Raw genomic sequence first — 17,495 nt, 5'->3', positions numbered from 1 at the left:
TAGATTGTCGGCCTTTGATGAAACCTGTTTGGTCATTGAGAATTATTGATGAAATTACTTTCTCTAGTCTAGATGCTAGTGCTTTGGAAATAATTTTGATATCTGTATTAATCAATGACAGAGGGCGATAGCTGGAAGGGAGTGTTGGGTCTTTATCAGGTTTTAAAAGTAATTTAATTGCAGCAGTATTCATTTGGGATCTTATGCAACCTGTGTTTTTGATTTCTGTAACAGACCTTAGGAACAAGGGGGCCAGATCTGACCAGAACTGTTTCATAAATTCGGCAGGGAAACCATCCGGCCCAGGAGCTTTGCCCATAGGCATGTTTTCTAAAGCTGTTAATAGTTCTTCCATGGTCAGTGGCGAATCCAATATGTTTCTTTGTTCTGCCGTCAGTTGGGGTAGATTGAGTTTTTTGAGGAAGGCCTGAATGTCGTCAGGATTCGGGTTGGTAGTTGTTGAATATAGTTTTTCATAGAAGCTGTAAAAGATATGATTAATTTCCTGTGGTGATTGAGTGTGTTTGCCACTTGAGTCCTGAATTGCATTTATAAGAGATTTTTCTCTGTTGCGTTGGAGTTGATTCGCAAGAAATTTGCCTGATTTATTGCTATTCTCAAAATTTTGGTATCTAAGCTGTTGAAGTACGAATTCTGTTTTTTTGGTCAAGATATTTTCTAATTGTAGTTTCGCATTTTGTAGTTGGGTCCATAATTGTTCATTTGGGTTTGCGGTGTATTGTTCTGTTATTTCTTTAATCTTATCCTCGATGTTTTTTTCTGCTTGTTGGTCCCGTTTTTTCTTGTAAGAGGAGTAAGATATAATTTTGCCTCTGATTACGGCTTTCCCTGTTTCCCAAATCAGAGATGGGGATAAATTTGGGGAGTCATTTATTTCCAAAAACCCCTTCCATTCCTTCCTTATTAATGAGTCAAATTCAGGGTCTCTCAGTAATGAGGTGTTAAGGCGCCATGTGGGTGATGGTTTTAGGGAGGGTTCTATTTGAAGGTGGAGGGACACCGGTGCATGATCACTGATTATGATAGGGTGTATACTGGTGTTGATTCTTTGTACAATAGAATTGTTTGTCAGAAAAAAGTCAATTCTAGAAAAGGAGTGGTGTACGGGGGAAAAGAAAGTGTATTCCCTCTTTGTGGGGTTTTGATTCTCCAACCATCGCCAAGTCCAAATTCATCCATGTATTCTTTGACGACTTTGGCTGATTGTGATTTTTTTTATGTGTATCGAATTATGGGACCGATCTAGAGAGGGATTCAGGACTGTGTTAAAGTCCCCTCCAATAATTGTAAAGGGTGTGTGACGGCTATGTCAGATAATTGTGAAAAGACTTTGTGAAAGAAGGCCGGATCATCGTTATTCGGGGCATAAATGTTTGCAATTGTGTATAATTTATTAAAGATTGATGCCTGAATGATGATGTATCGACCTTCTGTGTCTGTTATCAATTTGTTTAAGGTAAACACGAGTCTCTTATGGACCAAAATCGAGACTCCTCTTTGTCTACTGTTGAAACAGGAAGAGAAAACTTGGTTAAAATTTGGATCTATAAGAGATTTTTTTTCTGAATCTTGCAGGTGAGTTTCTTGAATGAGTAAGATATCGGCTTGTAATTTGGAGATATAATCCATAATTTTATTTTTTTTTGCCTGCGAGCGAATGCCATGCACATTCCAAGAGACAACAGTTAACTGCGACATTGAGATTGAGAGCATTCAGTCCTTCTTTGTATGTTGTGTTGGTAGAGGATTTTGTACGTCTTTACGGGGTCGTCTGCTGCTGTCAGCATGAAAGGATGTACAGACAATGGAGAGAAATCAGGAGGTGAGTGTTGGAATACTTGATTATACCTGGTACAAGCAATGTCATACAGACATATCAACAATAGCATCAGTTCCTGGAAAACTGATTGTTAACTTAATAACATTAGCACCACGAGAAAGGAAATTATTGTGTCGGAGATATGTGGGGGGGTGAAGGGGTGAGTGGAGGTAAGTGTGGAGGGCAGGGAGACATGGACAGAAGGAGAAGAAAGAAAGAAGAATAGCAGGGGGGGATGTATGAGGTGAGTGAGAAGGTAAGAGGAGTGACATACATTAACGTTTTGTGAGGTTTTTTTTTTTTTTTTTTTTTTTTTTTTTTTTTTTTTTACCCTATTCTTAGTATTTATATTTATATATACAAATGTACATCTTTATAATATACATACAAATAACAAATATACATGGCTTATTTTTCTTAATACTTATCCATCAGTAGAGCCAGGGGGTGATGTTTGCATCCCGGAACAGCTGACCGTCGATGTAAAGTTTGTCCACTGTAAGTGCGGCCCTCTTTCCTCTCTGCCGATGATCCTTAAGGATCGGGTACAGCACTTTACGCCTCTCGTTGATTTCTTTCGGGAACTGGTCGTTAATTCCGAAAGTGGTACCTTTGAGTTCGCGTCCTTTGCTCTTCACAAGTACCTTCTGTTGAAAATGTTCAAATTTAGCAATGATTGGACGCGGACGGTTTCCTCCTCGGGCTCCGAGCCGGTGGACGCGGTGAAAGGAGATGTTATTCACCGTCTCCGTTGGCAGCTTGAGAGCGGTGGTCATGAATTTTTTTATCAGGGCCTCTGGATTGTCCGGGGAGCTCTCTGAGATCCCTGAGAAAATAAGGTTGTCCCGCATACTCCTTGATTGTATGTCCAGGACAGTCTCTTTCAGTTGTTTATTTTCTTTTTTGAGCTGGTTTACCTCCACTGAAATGGAGGTGACGTCCGCTCGCAGCTCGGCGTTATCTCTTTGAAGATTAGCGATCTGATCGTACGAAAATTCTAAGCTTGACTTGAGATCCTTGATCTCCTGGTGCATAAGGCTCAGCAGATCTAGTTTTTTATTAATAGACTCAAGTACTGATACCTCAGCTGTTATTAGATCGCTTGTGTCCGTGGAGGAGTCAGCTTTCTTTCTCTTGGCCGGATTGTCAGAAGGCTCCATGACGCACCGCAGGTAGTACTCGTCGATAAAGTTTTCTAGGGACTCCACTCTGGCGGTATTACAATGTTTTAATTTAGCCTCTTCGACTGCGAGTGGAGACCGCGGATCTCTGTTGATGTTATCCTCTAAAGTCTTGATTTAATCGGTTTAATCGTGCAGCGTTATGCCGCCATGTAACAATTCAAAACCTCACCCGTCTCGTGAGATCACAGCATCTCGCGATTCCCTGAAGATGTTTGAAACATGCTGAACTGAACAAAGAGGGAACTGGTGCCAGTGTAAAAGTGTCACCATGGCAACCAACCAAAAATGACATACTTATTTATCGTTTTTGTCTTTTGGGTGTGACAAAAAAGTAATTAATCCTAAAATTAAACTGACTTACTACATTTTGGTGGTTTTACATTTTTGAAAAGAGTGAAACACACGTGAACTGATCATGGAGTGTTTTGGCAATCTTTAACAAGACAAAATTATATAACCTCTCATTTCCAGAAAATTGAAAATCACAAGGTTCACAATCTTTTCAACATATCCTCTCCTTGTATACTCAGACATACATAAGGGTCACTTGTAAAGACAAGCTTGCAGGTGCAACACAAGCAGTGAAATAGCACCAGTTCTCACAGATGGTAGATCTATTGATTATTAAGGATGTGTCTGTGTTAACTGAGTGGAAGTGGTAAGGTTCATAATGAATGGGATTTATCAATCACAAACATACTGTATGTACCCACAGAAACAATACGTGTGTACACACTACATTATGGGTAAGCTTTTCTGACCAATACGCGCTAATGAGAGCACAGGTAGTCTTGGACTATGCTGGGGCAGTCTCAAAAGTATGATGCTTCATTGCCTCGTTATATCTTTTCACCTTCTTCCCATGGGCTTAGAGAGAGCAGGCTTGGTCGAGGCCTACGATTTGTGGTGTTGCAAGAAGTCTGCCAAGAGTTTCAACAAGTATTGAGAAAACCCTTTTCAGTGCCATTTTTGTTGGTGCAAGTGCACAGAAAGAACACAATGATACTTAAATTGTAAAGAAACAATGTTGATTATACCCTCAAGTAGATGCTTTTAAATAAACATCAAGCTTGTTAAAGGGGCATTGCCTTTTTTTGAAGTGACCTGTATTAATATATTTAATAAAAATGAGGGATTCCCATCATCCCTGCTAGTTTATACTTTATTGAATGTTTCTCTTAATGCATAAAATCACCACCCTGGAAGCCAGGCCAACTTCCCCACCCACAATTTTTTTTTTTTTTTTTTTTTTTTTTTGCACAAAGTTGGAACTGCTTCATTGGGAAACGACTATACTTTTACAAATCATCAGTCAAGTTTTGGTGGTTTGTGTGGTGATGGACAGAAGAGTCGTATACTTCATCTGAGTGCTGCGGATTTGAATTAGATTCAGGAATATACACTTACATGAAGAGCTCTTTTTTCTGTCTTGCTTTAAGCATGTGTCATAATGAAATCCCATTGCCATATCATCAGACTCACATGGCCCTTAAATCACTGTACTCATCTCAAACAGCAGGACTGATTTGTTTATAGATCTACAGCTGAGCACAGCTCCACTTTGCACAGCTGCCCCTTTGCTTATCTTGCTTAAACCACAATGCCACCAGACTGCTGCAAAATGACCACAAGCATCTTTACAGAAAGATAAATTCAGTTGTTTTCCTTTTTTAAAACATTATCATTAATAATTTTTTATATATCCATATATAGACATAAACACAAAAAAGGTCCACTCCACAGATGAGACTTGGGCAGAGGGTGTCATCTTCTCATCACACATAATTTTTGGTAGTTTGAGACAGCTTAAAAGTCTTGTATTCATGTTCAGTACAGAGTACTTAGTTCCTCAAAGAAAATCAGTCATCCTTAACATATCACATAGCCTGCTGACTGTCTGCCTGACCCTTTAACATAATAGGTGGCAGTCTTCCACCAGTATATTTCAGAAGAGAAACCAGGTCTTGTAAAAGGCCTCCATCTTGGATCTAGACCTCTAAGTCGTATATACCCATTTGCATAATGGGAAATATAACAATGTGTTGCATTTTAACTGAGGAATTGGAATTTCTGAGGTCCCAAATTTACACTGGAACACTACAGCAAGTAGGGCTGTAACGATAAATCGTGAAAAAAATCGTGATCTTGATTCACACATACACGTCATCTCATTTCGAAACACGACAAATTTTATTTCGCGAGCGGCATCACAAATGCTCCCATTCCTTCACAGATTTTTTTCCAGAATCGTGCAGCCCAAACCGCAAGTCAGATTTCCTAGAAGCTGTACAGACAAGACTCTAAAAGAATGCTCCGCACCTTAGCAGTAGTAAAAGCACTAGCAAGCTATTCTTTATTTACACATTGGTAAAAACCATAGTGACTCACAGGGACACACAAACAGGGATGAGTTGTTTTCATGTCGCAGGATGAACAATGGAGAGAAGTATAAATGCTGGATGCAAAACTGAAACTACCACAATTCACAAGCCATGCGGCACTGCTCAGCTCAATTGTGGTCGAGGCAAACTGTTTCCCCTTCTATATTACCTTGCCACTCACCTTCATGATTTCTGCTGCTTCTCCTTCTTTATTCTTATTTTACCTCCCTTCTACCCTGCCTTCTCCCATGCTTTTCTCCCAAGCTGGTACAGTTTGCTGATTAAATATTTGGGTGGGGGGTACTGGGTGCTGGAAGGCCTAAGCTAGGAGGATCAACAGAGGAGAGGCTGCAGTTGTTGTGGATTAGCTGCTTGTTTTATCATAATACCACTGCCTGCTTGCTTGGGTTTGGATGCTCAGGAGGCAAGTCAGGAATCTGGGTTTCCTAAAAAATTCATGAGTAATGCAACGCATCAGTGCTGAGCTCTAGCTTTACCAAAAGATGCTGAAATGACTAGAAGTTCATCAGGATGAATATACATACCCACAGCTTTTCCTTCATACTTCAACTTTGTTGTCTCTGAATTTAAACAGCATGTGAAAATCTAGAATCTGTATCTTTGAGCTCACAAAGGTATGCAAAGTCTGGAAGGCAGAACATGCAAGAGGGAAAGGGAGAAAAGTAATGTGTTACAGATGAGGGACAAACAGAGATGAAGAAATGGAGGTGCAATAACATGAATTCTCTAGAAATAGTCTTTATGTTTTAAGAAACTGGCAACAATCAAGTAGTTTAACTTAGCATCTGAACTTGCAACAAAAAAAAACAAAAAACGCTTTACCAGGCTCTGTCAAAATGTTGTTTCCCTACTCAGCCTCAACGTTCCAAATTAAAATCTTACATTACTTTTGATTGTTCCATACAGCAACCTAAGAGGAAACTGTATAATTACATAAGTTAGGTACATAATATTTCTGTTTGTCAGATGGTAACCTGTTACATGGGTTGGAGAAAAAGTACACTGTATGAGGCTGCTGCTCAAAAAATGAGATCTTCCAAAACACTTATCTCACTGTCCAACATGCTTACCTATGGCACATATGGTTGGACGCATGTGCACACACTAAAAGTAGCAATAAAAAAAAAAAAAATTACTAAGGCTTGTTGTTTGAGCTGTTTACTAAAAGAGGCTGGAATGACTAGAAGTTCCTCAGGATGAATATACATCTCCACAGCTTTTCCTTCATACTTTGTTGTCTCTGAATTTAAAGAGTAAAAGAGGTTTTTACTAATGCTTGTTGTTTGTGTTCCCTTGTGTTTTCCGTGTGTACATGTCTTTAGAATTTGGAACAATATGAGCAGAGCAAAGAAAAATTCCACCAAGCTGCCAACGTGATGGAAACAAATGTCGGGTAAGACGCACAAATACACTCACATTTACAATCTAATTTGAAGTCCAAAATTAAGGAAATATTATCACTTGGAGCCTTTGACACATGCCTACCATCCCACACATGCATGTGAGCATTCACACAGTGGACCAATAAATAGCAATAGATAGTAATCTTCTCTTTCTCTTGTTTTTAAATACATATTCATTCTCTGGAGCAAAGTGGCTAATGCGATAAATGTTTTAATTGGCTTCTTTAATTAAGCTGAATTTAGCAATAGCCTGTTTCCCCGTCCTCACTTCTCACTGTGGACTTGTAATGAGCCACAGGAGGGAAAAGGCAGCTTATAATTGCCACTGCTGTCTGTAGAACACACAGGTGTAATCTGCATGAAAAACCAGGCCGTGCTGTTAAACTGAAAAGAAAAAAGAAAAAAAGCCCCCAGCAAAGAACATCGCGGGTGAGGACATGTGTGTTTTTATCTACAACAGCAGGATTTTGCTTGTGGCTTGCTTTTGTTTTTTGAAGTTCATCTGTGTTTTTCACATGTGGACAAGAATTTTTTAACACTCGATTTCAGATGATGTGTAAGATTCAGTTGTTGTTCATCTTTCTTAATGGTACAAAGAGCATCATATTTAACAAGTGTAACGTAGCAAATGTATGTATGTTTACAAGCCCCCAAACATCAATGAAATCCATTCACTATTGATTCATTTAGAGACATTTCAGCTTCAATACTATTTCAATAAAATAACCATGTCTTCGATTGATTCTAGTTTTAGTCACTTCTATGCGATAGTGTAAGTCTAGTTTTAGTAACTTATGTCATCTCATGTCATGTTTTATATCTCTCTCACTCAGCACCTATTTCCCCATTTCATACAAATTTACACAACCTCCTAGGTTCTAGTTTATTTTTCAGTTAAAACTAAAGGAAATGTTGAAATGTGTTCTACAGATAAATCACAGTCTGCAGTCACAGTTATGCAGTCAGTGAAAGCATAAAAAGACTAATCTATAAAAAACATAATCTACCTATTTTAGGGTTACTCTCAGACTACCCTTACAAACCAAAGCTGTCCATTAAACTGATGATGGCAAAAATATCTGGGGTTGCCCTAGTAATCATACAGTCTTTCGTTGCCCTTGTAATCACTCATACATACACTGATTCCATACACGCTTTCTGTGATAATCCAGGAGTTAGTATATGTTGTTATCAGCAGTTTAGGAATATGAGACCAGTTAAAGGACGGCCAACATGTTTTTCATTTGTGCTGATGCTGAAGAACAGGTGATCTTACCTGTGGGACATACTATGTAGTAATACCTCTAATCCTCTCTTCATTGTGATGTTTTGTGTGTGGAGGAGAAAGGAGGGTACTCTAAATTCATCTGTGTTTTATCAGAGAAGATAAAAGATCCCAGCATCCTGTATGGAACTGCCTTTACCATCAATTATATGTTGCTTTCAAAATTGGATTAGATTCTCATTCATGCTATAAGCTTTTTTTCCACCCTAAAGTCCAAGGATTGGTTTGCATGATGGGGACATCTGTGCATGTGGTGTCAAAATATTCTGAATAAATGTGTAGAGATCTGATCTCTCACCACATTTGGAGGTGGTCTGGGTCGTATGTCTCTGCACATGTGTGCAACCCTTTGGTAGTGTGAACGCAATGCATCCTGATTGGCAGGACTGCCTACACTCAACATACTCCTGTGAGTTATTATACACGATCGCCTGAAAAGGAAATGTTGTTTGTTCATTAGTGATTCTGGACTTTTTAAATATCCTGTCCCTGCAGCTGTTAACTAACTAAAAAATAAATCGGTTTACGTAAGAATTTACAAATGAAAGTATTTAATATGAGAACACAAGTGTGATTCTGTGTTCATTATTGATGTGGTCATATTGGTGTATATGGAGGCACGTGTGACTAAATTATGTATTGCCTCATTTACCAATGTCTTTATTTATTTTTATTACTGGACATTAACAAAACTGAGATCAGATCTGGAGATGCATTTGGAGATGCATGCAATAATGCATAGTCTGAAGACCTGTACCAAAAGCAGGCCTTTTGCGATTGGATTGCCTATATCGGATATTCATGCAAGGTCTGAACAGTCCCAGGACGAGGAACAAGGAGCGATTTCTCAATATTTCATTCTGTAAAAGTTCACGGCACTGCAGATATGTAGAGAGATTTTTATTGCACATTTTTCTTATTATATTGCCAATGCTATCAGATATCACTTGTGCCATATATAAACAGTAATTACATATCCAAAGAAGAATGTATAATATTCAATTTATAGAAAATGCCAAATATCATATCTAAAAATTAAGATGTAATACTCTGTGCTAATGCTAGTAAAATGATGCTAATGCTAATAAAAGATGAATACTGAAGCTAACCTCAAATTCCGATGTATGTACTACGTGAAGAGATGGACCTACAATAGCAGCGCTAAGACGACAAACATTGAAAGTCATACTGGGATACGACCTTGACAGTCCGTCAATAGCACTCATACAAACTACAAGAGATTTTAGCATTAGTTCAGACCAGCGCTTTATGACTGTTGCTTTCTATTCTTCAGCTGCCACTAAAAAACGGAGATGCCTCTAAGTGGTCTGTGGCATACTGCGATGCAGAGATTGCTTTACCTGACTGATATCCACTTAGGAAAGGCATTTTGCATTCGCTAACTTGACATTCTGTGTTTAGCTGTGGAATTACAGATGGACTGAAAGAGACAAGAGGATAGTAACAGTTATCTTATCGGTATACATTTTGTGTGAAAGTGCCTGGTCTTCAGTTTAAAGTTTTAGAATGAGAGCTAGATGGAAACAGACAAGATATCAGGCCGCCCCGGTCAGTATCCAAGCCATTTTAACGAGACCAGCTGTCTGTTATTGTATAGTTATTGTTATTGTAGTAGTCGAACTAACTTTAATAGCTGCCCTTTGTCAGTTTTTCCCGAGCCTGTGTCAGCTTACAGAGATCACTCAGTGATTAGGCTCAAAAAATTGACAAGCCATGTCTGGAGACCAGAATTTAACAGCAAACTACTTGACAGACAGACGACGTGTTTCTGCACTATAAGAAAAAAGCCAATCACAGCATGTATGTATGTGGATGTATGGTTCTCCCTGCTTAGTATGTTATTTATACATTACACACCCCTGTACTTTCAACTGGGTGGGGCACAATGAAGTTATGGATCAACCTGATTTTGAAAAGAATGTAAAGCAGCATAAAAGCAAGTGTGTCTTGAAAGCCATTGGACAGTGCCTGGGAACTTCTTTTGTGTCTTTACCTGTTGTTCTTCAGATAAGAACCACACAAAGACTACCAAGCCCTAATGGCTGGCATGGGATGGCAGTGTTGCTTTCCAATGCTAGTGGAAACCGTATCAGCTGCCACATTTGCTAGTCACTGCTGCTATAAGCAGTTTGTTTATGTGCATACGGACCTATAAAACAACTAAAAAGTAGACTTTCATTAACATTCCAGTATAAATGGATGTTAGTACATTTTTGCAGAAAAATAATACAGGTGCTTTTGCCATTAAAATCAGTACAAGCAATTCGTGTGAGGTCACGCTATCAGTGGTAATTAGTCATAGAATTTCTGATAAAATCTGTATGTACTTTAATGTTTAAGGCTATTATCTTGTACACGGTCAACCAAGTGAATAATGGACTACTCAGAAAATAGATACTGTGTGTGTGTGAGTGTGTGTGTGTACACATATATTAATCAACTAATTGAAAAAAACATCAACAGATTAATCTACCAATTAAAAAAAAAAATGTTTGTTTGCAGTGAGCATGAAAAGTTATTTTTTCCCTGTGGATCTATGCCACTGTCCGGTACAACCACAGTGTAATCTGCCCAAATTTAACACTGTGTTCTAGATGGCATTAGATGAATGTTTAAACGGCAACTGTCTAGCCACAAGCTGTACCTTAAGATCTGAGGCAGCTGCCCCTTGCAGTTTTTTATTTACATGATCAGCAATTTATTGGCTTTAATTGAGTATTGACAACAAGGCACATATTGATGTTGCATTTTATATAAATGGTGTGGGCACACACAGGAAATGCATGCACAATGATAATGGCCAGCCAGTCAATAGAAAGCTATAAATCTCTGGCATAAATAATCCACTGTCCATCTGTCCCCTGCAGGTTTTATAACACATAAATGCAAACAATAAATATTTCTATGGCTGCTCTGAAATATGACCAGAAAGGAACTCAAGGGTTCACTAGAACCATAATACATAATCTTTAGGTTTAATGGCAGCGTCATTGAAGGAGTCAGAGTATTATTACCCGCTTCTTTAATGACAAATGGAAAGGTACCATTTTTAATTCTCTGACTGCACTGATTATTAAAGTCATCTTAGAGCTCATATTGGTTGATAGACTAAAAATATAATCAGTAAAAACACATTTTCATATTACTCAATAAGATCGCATAGGATAAGAGAATCCTTTAATTTATCCCACAGTTTGAGCAATGAAGAGCAAGCTTGAAATTAAGCCAATTAAATATGTTTGTTTTCTGAAAGCGGAAGACATTATCTGACAAGAAGACTTTAGAATATTTTTGTAATGCAATTTGGTGAAATGCAGGCAGCATGGCCAACAAACAACACTAAGTTAATCAAGTGGAAATGTTGTATTGCAGAAGTGCATATGCATCTGAGCCAATACAACACTGACAAAAGACTGGTAAAGGTAAGAGGCATTTAGCGAAACGAAGTAGTGCACTCCAATGTTTACGAGAAACAAAGTGAAGTCTGAGTAGTAGTACACAGTGCCCTCTCTTTTTTGTTGTAGGAGAACGGACAGATGGGGGAGGATGAGTGAAGGAGGGTACAGATACAAGATAGGAGAGAAGAGGATGTGTGCCCTCAGTCAATTGGATGGCTGTCAGGGTGCAGGTGTTTACAAGCTACAAGCCTGAGATAAGAGGCTATCCTTTCTCTCTGGCTGTTTTCCTCCTCACCTCTCATGCTTTCCCTCTCCCCTCTCTCTCTTGTTATCATCTCTCATTTTCTCTTCTTCACCACCAAACGGGTATTAATCAAACCAGTATTGGTAAAGCAGATTTTCAGGGATTGTGACTCTCTAACTTGTCAAATGCCATTCCAACCAAACCTCCAACCAAAAGCCTCTTGATGTCTTATTGATTTTCTCATCAGTGGAGCTGTCTAATACTTAGAAAACTGTTAATGTTGCAGTGTGCTAAACATGTAGATCCCTTTGAATAGGATTACGGTAAATCTAACTGGAAAGCTTTCTTTAAATGATAGAATAGAAATTTGAATTCAGTGTCACAATGGGCTGTGTATAAAAGCACTCCCTATTTACTAAAGAGTGTGCTACGTTGTCTTCCATTGGATTTCAACGTTGAATTCGGTGTTCTGAATGAAATGTATCCCCTAAATATGTGTAAAATACTGAATACTGGGGAATATAATATATTTAGTATATATTTTAGCCTGAACTGTGATGCTGCACTTTTTTGAGGGTGGTCTGCAAAGCACGAGTAAGTTTAGTGGGTGAGATGCAAAGGACATCACAGTGATAGCTGTTGGTCAGTCTGGTTCTCAATCTGTTCTAACGTCAGTGCTGAGATCAATAAATAATAACTGAATGTGTGTGCCAAATTCATGATGCACACACAAAAAATAGCATTGTTCTCGGTTCTAGAGCAGCAGTACAGGTCCATTAGAGGCAACCAGTTTTAAAATATTCTACCGCGCCCCAGATGACGTTAGAGTTTATTTGATTAGAGTGCACAAAGCTCAAATCGGATCTAGAGACGCATTTTAAGACGTATGTTAATGCCAGGTCTGACCACACGTACATAAAGCTTGTGATCGAATAGCCCGGATATTAATACAAGGTCTGAACAGGCCCCTATTATTGAAAGGGGCCAGTTGTTTTTCCCGTTGGACGTGTACGAGGCATGGCCAGCTCAGAGGAAACCCGGGGTCGTCCCAGAATTTGCTAGTTGGACTACATATCTCGACTGGCCTGGGAAGGGCTTAGGAGTCTCTCATGAGGAACCAGGACATGCTGCTTCTGAGGAGGATACCTGGAATAACATGTCTGTTGCCACCATGACCCAACTTCAGATAAGCGGATGAAATTGGATGGGTGGAAGTTCAAATTTAAGTCAGTAATCCTTCACTTTCCACAAAATTTGTCATTACCGGTCTATAGAATAGTAATATACTCATAATACAGGTAAATGGCTGTTCAGCTGTTGCATGAGGAGCCATTTGAATTGCAATTAAGGAATGTTGTCGCTTTTTTCTTTGCCTTTCTTTATTTTACTTGAAATTTTTGTAGTAACAATTTTACGCTGAAATATCCAGGCAGTGTTGTTACCCAGACAAGTCAAACACTATTGAAAAGGGAGGAGATAATTGGCCTAACAAGCTAAATCTTGTAATATAGTGTATTCCTTGTGTGTTGGCTTACTTGGGGGATGTTTCTAAAGACAATCGCGGTATTGGATTTCCTTCATTTTTCCTCCTTGGGCACTACATTCTGTGAGATGTTAACAAGATTTTCTAATTACTTGCCGGAAACAGAGAAGAGATACCAATACTTTGTAGTTGACAGGATAGAAATAAAATGGTGCATAGGACAAACAGTGCTTCATATGTATAGCCAAAGCCATTAAGGGAAACACAAAAACATGGTTTTTAGACGATAAAAGCATCTTCCTTATCAGTCCTGTAGCTTTGCCAGGGGCTTTTGTAGTTGCTGGTGTTTTGTGTCTTTCCCATTTTCCAATTTCTCCCCTTTCATTTCTCTGCGTCTCTTTGTCTTGGAAAGCTGTGTGGTCCAGAAGTGTAAGGCCTCTGTGTTCTGCACGCCTCCGCCTTCGCTGCCGGAGATTAAAAATAATGGGCAGCTCCATTAATTAAGCAGCTAATCTTTTACTGTTTATGTTTTGTCTTATTTACCGCTCACAGATGCGTGGAGAACTCCCCCAAAAATTACTGCTTCACACATTCAAATCCTTTCATAGGACACACACATTAGCAGCAACATACATGGCTGAACGGGCTGTCTGGGATGCAGCTTTACCTCATTCTAGCTATTAAAAAAAACCAAAGCACACATCCTTCTCTCTCTTTTTTTTAATTTATTTATTTATTTTCCTAAGCGCATCGGTTAATATTGTTGATTCAAGACCTCACCTTCAATTTGGTGTATGTGGACAGAGCTTTAGCTTTTGCTGCAGCTGAACCAATTTTCTGCTTCAAGCGCCTTTAATAAACCACGTAGCACTATCAGGAGGCTTTGGCTTCCCTGATGAAGGCCATTTATTTCAAATTAATGGAGAGTTCCTTATCTTCTGCGGCCTCAAACGGAGAGAGAGATAAAGATGGCATGCTTTGGTGTAGTACTCTCTATGTTGTTAATGTGGTGATGGAAAAGGAGGGGGTGGGGAGCAAAAAAGTAGAAAGGAAACGGAGTTGGAAAGAAGACAAAAAATGGAAGAAGACCGATAAACAGGCAAGATAAAGCATTGAAGGTTGTGTGGGGGAGCAGAGTAATCTGATACGCCGTCATCTTTTTAAAATGGGCTTCTGTTAGAATGCCAATAAATGCTTAATTCTGTCTCTTTCAATTTATCTCACTTACTTCCTTTATATGTTTTTTCTTTCCATCTTTGTTCATTTTCCTCTTTAACCTCTATCACCCATGCTCAGATAAACTCAGTCATTGCATCCATGATACTTTTGCTGATGATAAAGTGTGGATATGGATATACTATGATTGAAATGATGAGGTCAGCTCTCCTCCATGGTTCAAAGCCAAAAGGAGCCTTTAATTTAGCTTTCAATTAAATCTGGTGTTAAATGCTCCTCATAGAGAAAATATCTATGGTGGCACAAAGTGTAGAGATTGATGTGTTGGCACGTAGTAAAGGATGTGTGCGTGTGTGTGTGTGTGTGTACATGAATAAGACTGTTTTTTGGTGATTACTGTGTACCACAAAGTGTGTTGGGGTGTGTGTGTTTTTGCACACGCATGTCTATACCTGCGTGGGCGAACATAACTTGCTTGTCTCTGCTTCAATCAGTCAGAATCCATTACAGAGAGGCATCTAGGCAGCAAGCCTGTCATGGGTAACAGTTGCACAGATAGACAGGCAAAGACAAATTATAGTACAGCCCACATATCATATTAAGCTTGGCTAATTCAATCTCTTAAAGCACACTTTTTCTGCTGTATTTGATGAAATTGAATCAACCACTCAATTAAGTGTGATTTGGCACTAATTGTATGATTTGCAATGAAGCACGTAGCATACTCCTCATAGGTTGTTGAACATGTTGTAGTGAGTGTCGATGGTTTTCTATTTATATATATATATATGTGTGTATATTCTTATTCTTTTCTTTTGTCTTTGCAAAGTTTAATGGGAACAAGAAAACAACTCTGCAATCCAAACTTTGAATATTGTGATGTAGTTCTCAAAATTGGTATTAAGTACTACCACATATTCAGTCAGTAAAAACACATTTCTCGGATATTATTTAATATTTTGTCATTTCTGGGTAAAGAAAATGTGTAATTGAAATCTGATTATTAAAATTATTTACAAATTCAGAGGCCAGTAGAAAGAAATCTTTCTTGTGGCATGAGGTTTTGGTTCTAATGGACCCCAGCCTCCTGCCAGAGGAGTGGCTCAGAGTCTGATGGAAGAGGTGAGGATGGAGTCGATGGAGCAGGTGAGGCTGGACTCCAGTCTGGTACACTGCTGTGACTGCTAAGGACAAAGGCACACATCCTCTGAGAAGGTGATTGGCTGCAATCTCTCTTCTCTCTTGTTGTAGTTATTTTGCTGGAAATATCTGGGCCCTAAAACATTATGAGAGCGAGAGACAAAAGAAAACAGTAAAGTTTTAATTTAAACTTATGTAAAGCTTAGAAGGGCTGCATAGTTGAATGTTAATTCTCTTTTTCAAATGAGAATACTATACCCTAGGGGTGTAACGATTCATCCACTACATCGATGAATCCATTTATTTTCCTACGATCCAACTACATCGATCAATTTAAGAGGTAATCAATTGATTGTATTGATACTAGGAAATAACGCATTGGATTAAGCACGTCAGAGGATCTGCTTAGAGTATTTACTTGAGAAACACTGTAAAACTGGACAAACAAAATTTACAAATTAGTTTTATGTACCGAAAACACCATTATACAAATATGCGTTAGCTTCTGGCTAACATCAATGGCAAAAATAATGTATATGCTAAAGCTAATATTTGCCTTCATGTCTCCTTGCCTCTTTGCCTCGTCCCACCAGTGATACAGTGACCTGAGCGAAAAGAAAACATGCAGCGTCAGTCACCACCATAATGTCATATTGCCAACAGACCATCGTGTAGTGAGAATGTCAGCGCTCAAAAGAGGATATAATAAACAGAAACAAACATGTGGTGTTAATAGGGGTGTAATGATTCGTTTTAACAACGATTCGATTCGATACAAGGACGATACGATCTGAAATGATTCAGTGACTTGAAATCGATTCAGTAACTTTTTAGCCAAAAATTAAACCAGTGTGACTGAAATAAATACCTACTCAGTGTTTCCTCTACATTAATTTAAAGAACCCCTACTGCATACTGTGCATTCAGTGAAGACTGCTTTCTTCTGCATTCTTTTTGTCTCAAAATCAGCAATTAGGATACTTTTACATAAGGAAAAAAAATCTTGCAATTGTCTACTCCATGATGTAAAATTTACAGCTATTGTTTTGAAACTGACTTCTTCTGAATCTAAGCCAAATTGATTATGTGAAAGTGGATATGAAAGTAAGTTTGAACTTCATATTCCTACGCTTTTTTTTTTATCAAGATGGAGGGTATGCAAACAAAGAAAGCAGCCTGAAAGTTGTCAGCTTAACTGACATACATAGTATATTTGTTCATTTAATCTGCCTGAAAAAGTTTAAACCACCCCTATGCAGCCGATTGAAATCCCATGCAATCTGGATCTATTTATTCTGTCTAAGGTGTCTTTATCAAACATTTTTATTCTATTTGGATCTTTAAATCAATTAAAATCCGACTAAGCTCCATGTAAACATGCCTACTGTCGCTGAGAAAGTGATAAGTAAGTGCTGCTATTTTGTCACTCCATTTATAACTCCATATCTCTGTATCTCTATGTCTTGTCTTTTTGCAGGGCTCGCAACACTGAAGCAGTGTGTCCTGACCTGCAGGCTCAGATTTTATCCTGTTACAAGGAAAACAGAGACCAAACATTAAGGTGTTCAGACCTGGCCAAAGAATACATGAAGTGTATCAACGATGCAAAGAAGGTGAGAGCTTTTGTCAGTTATGGAAGGGGTACAATTTCAAAAATTACAGAAAATCTGAAGAGCTAATATGACTGGAACAAAGACATTGTCACAGATTGTACTTATAGTGTCAGCACACAGAGCAGGATAGAAAAATCCTATGTTTTACCTCTGAATCACAAGGATTGCCCTTGAAAGACATGAACAGTTTTAATGAAACGATACAGTTACGAATGTAACTACTAGGGGTGTAACGATTCATCCACTACATTGATGAATCGATTTATTTTCCTACGATCCAACTACATCGATCTGTGCTCGGCAAGT

General features: G+C 38.6%; 1 protein-coding gene across 3 annotated transcripts in view; it reads left to right on the top strand.

The window, feature by feature from the left end:
• chchd6a (coiled-coil-helix-coiled-coil-helix domain containing 6a) overlaps nt 1-17,495 on the top strand; it is an 89,901-nt gene that overhangs the window by 53,014 nt on the left and 19,392 nt on the right. For 2 of the 3 annotated variants that reach the window (XM_047593613.1, XM_047593621.1), the window contains 2 exons: nt 6,749-6,819; nt 17,054-17,189. In XM_047593613.1, coding sequence (XP_047449569.1) covers nt 6,749-6,819; nt 17,054-17,189 — 207 coding nt within the window. The remainder of the gene's footprint in view (nt 1-6,748; nt 6,820-17,053; nt 17,190-17,495) is intronic. The other variant, XM_047593631.1, reaches the window with a different exon arrangement.

The sequence above is a fragment of the Mugil cephalus genome, chromosome 1, assembly GCF_022458985.1.
Source record: "Mugil cephalus isolate CIBA_MC_2020 chromosome 1, CIBA_Mcephalus_1.1, whole genome shotgun sequence".
NCBI lineage: Eukaryota > Metazoa > Chordata > Actinopteri > Mugiliformes > Mugilidae > Mugil > Mugil cephalus.
This window is presented reverse-complemented; position numbering and strand designations above follow the sequence as displayed.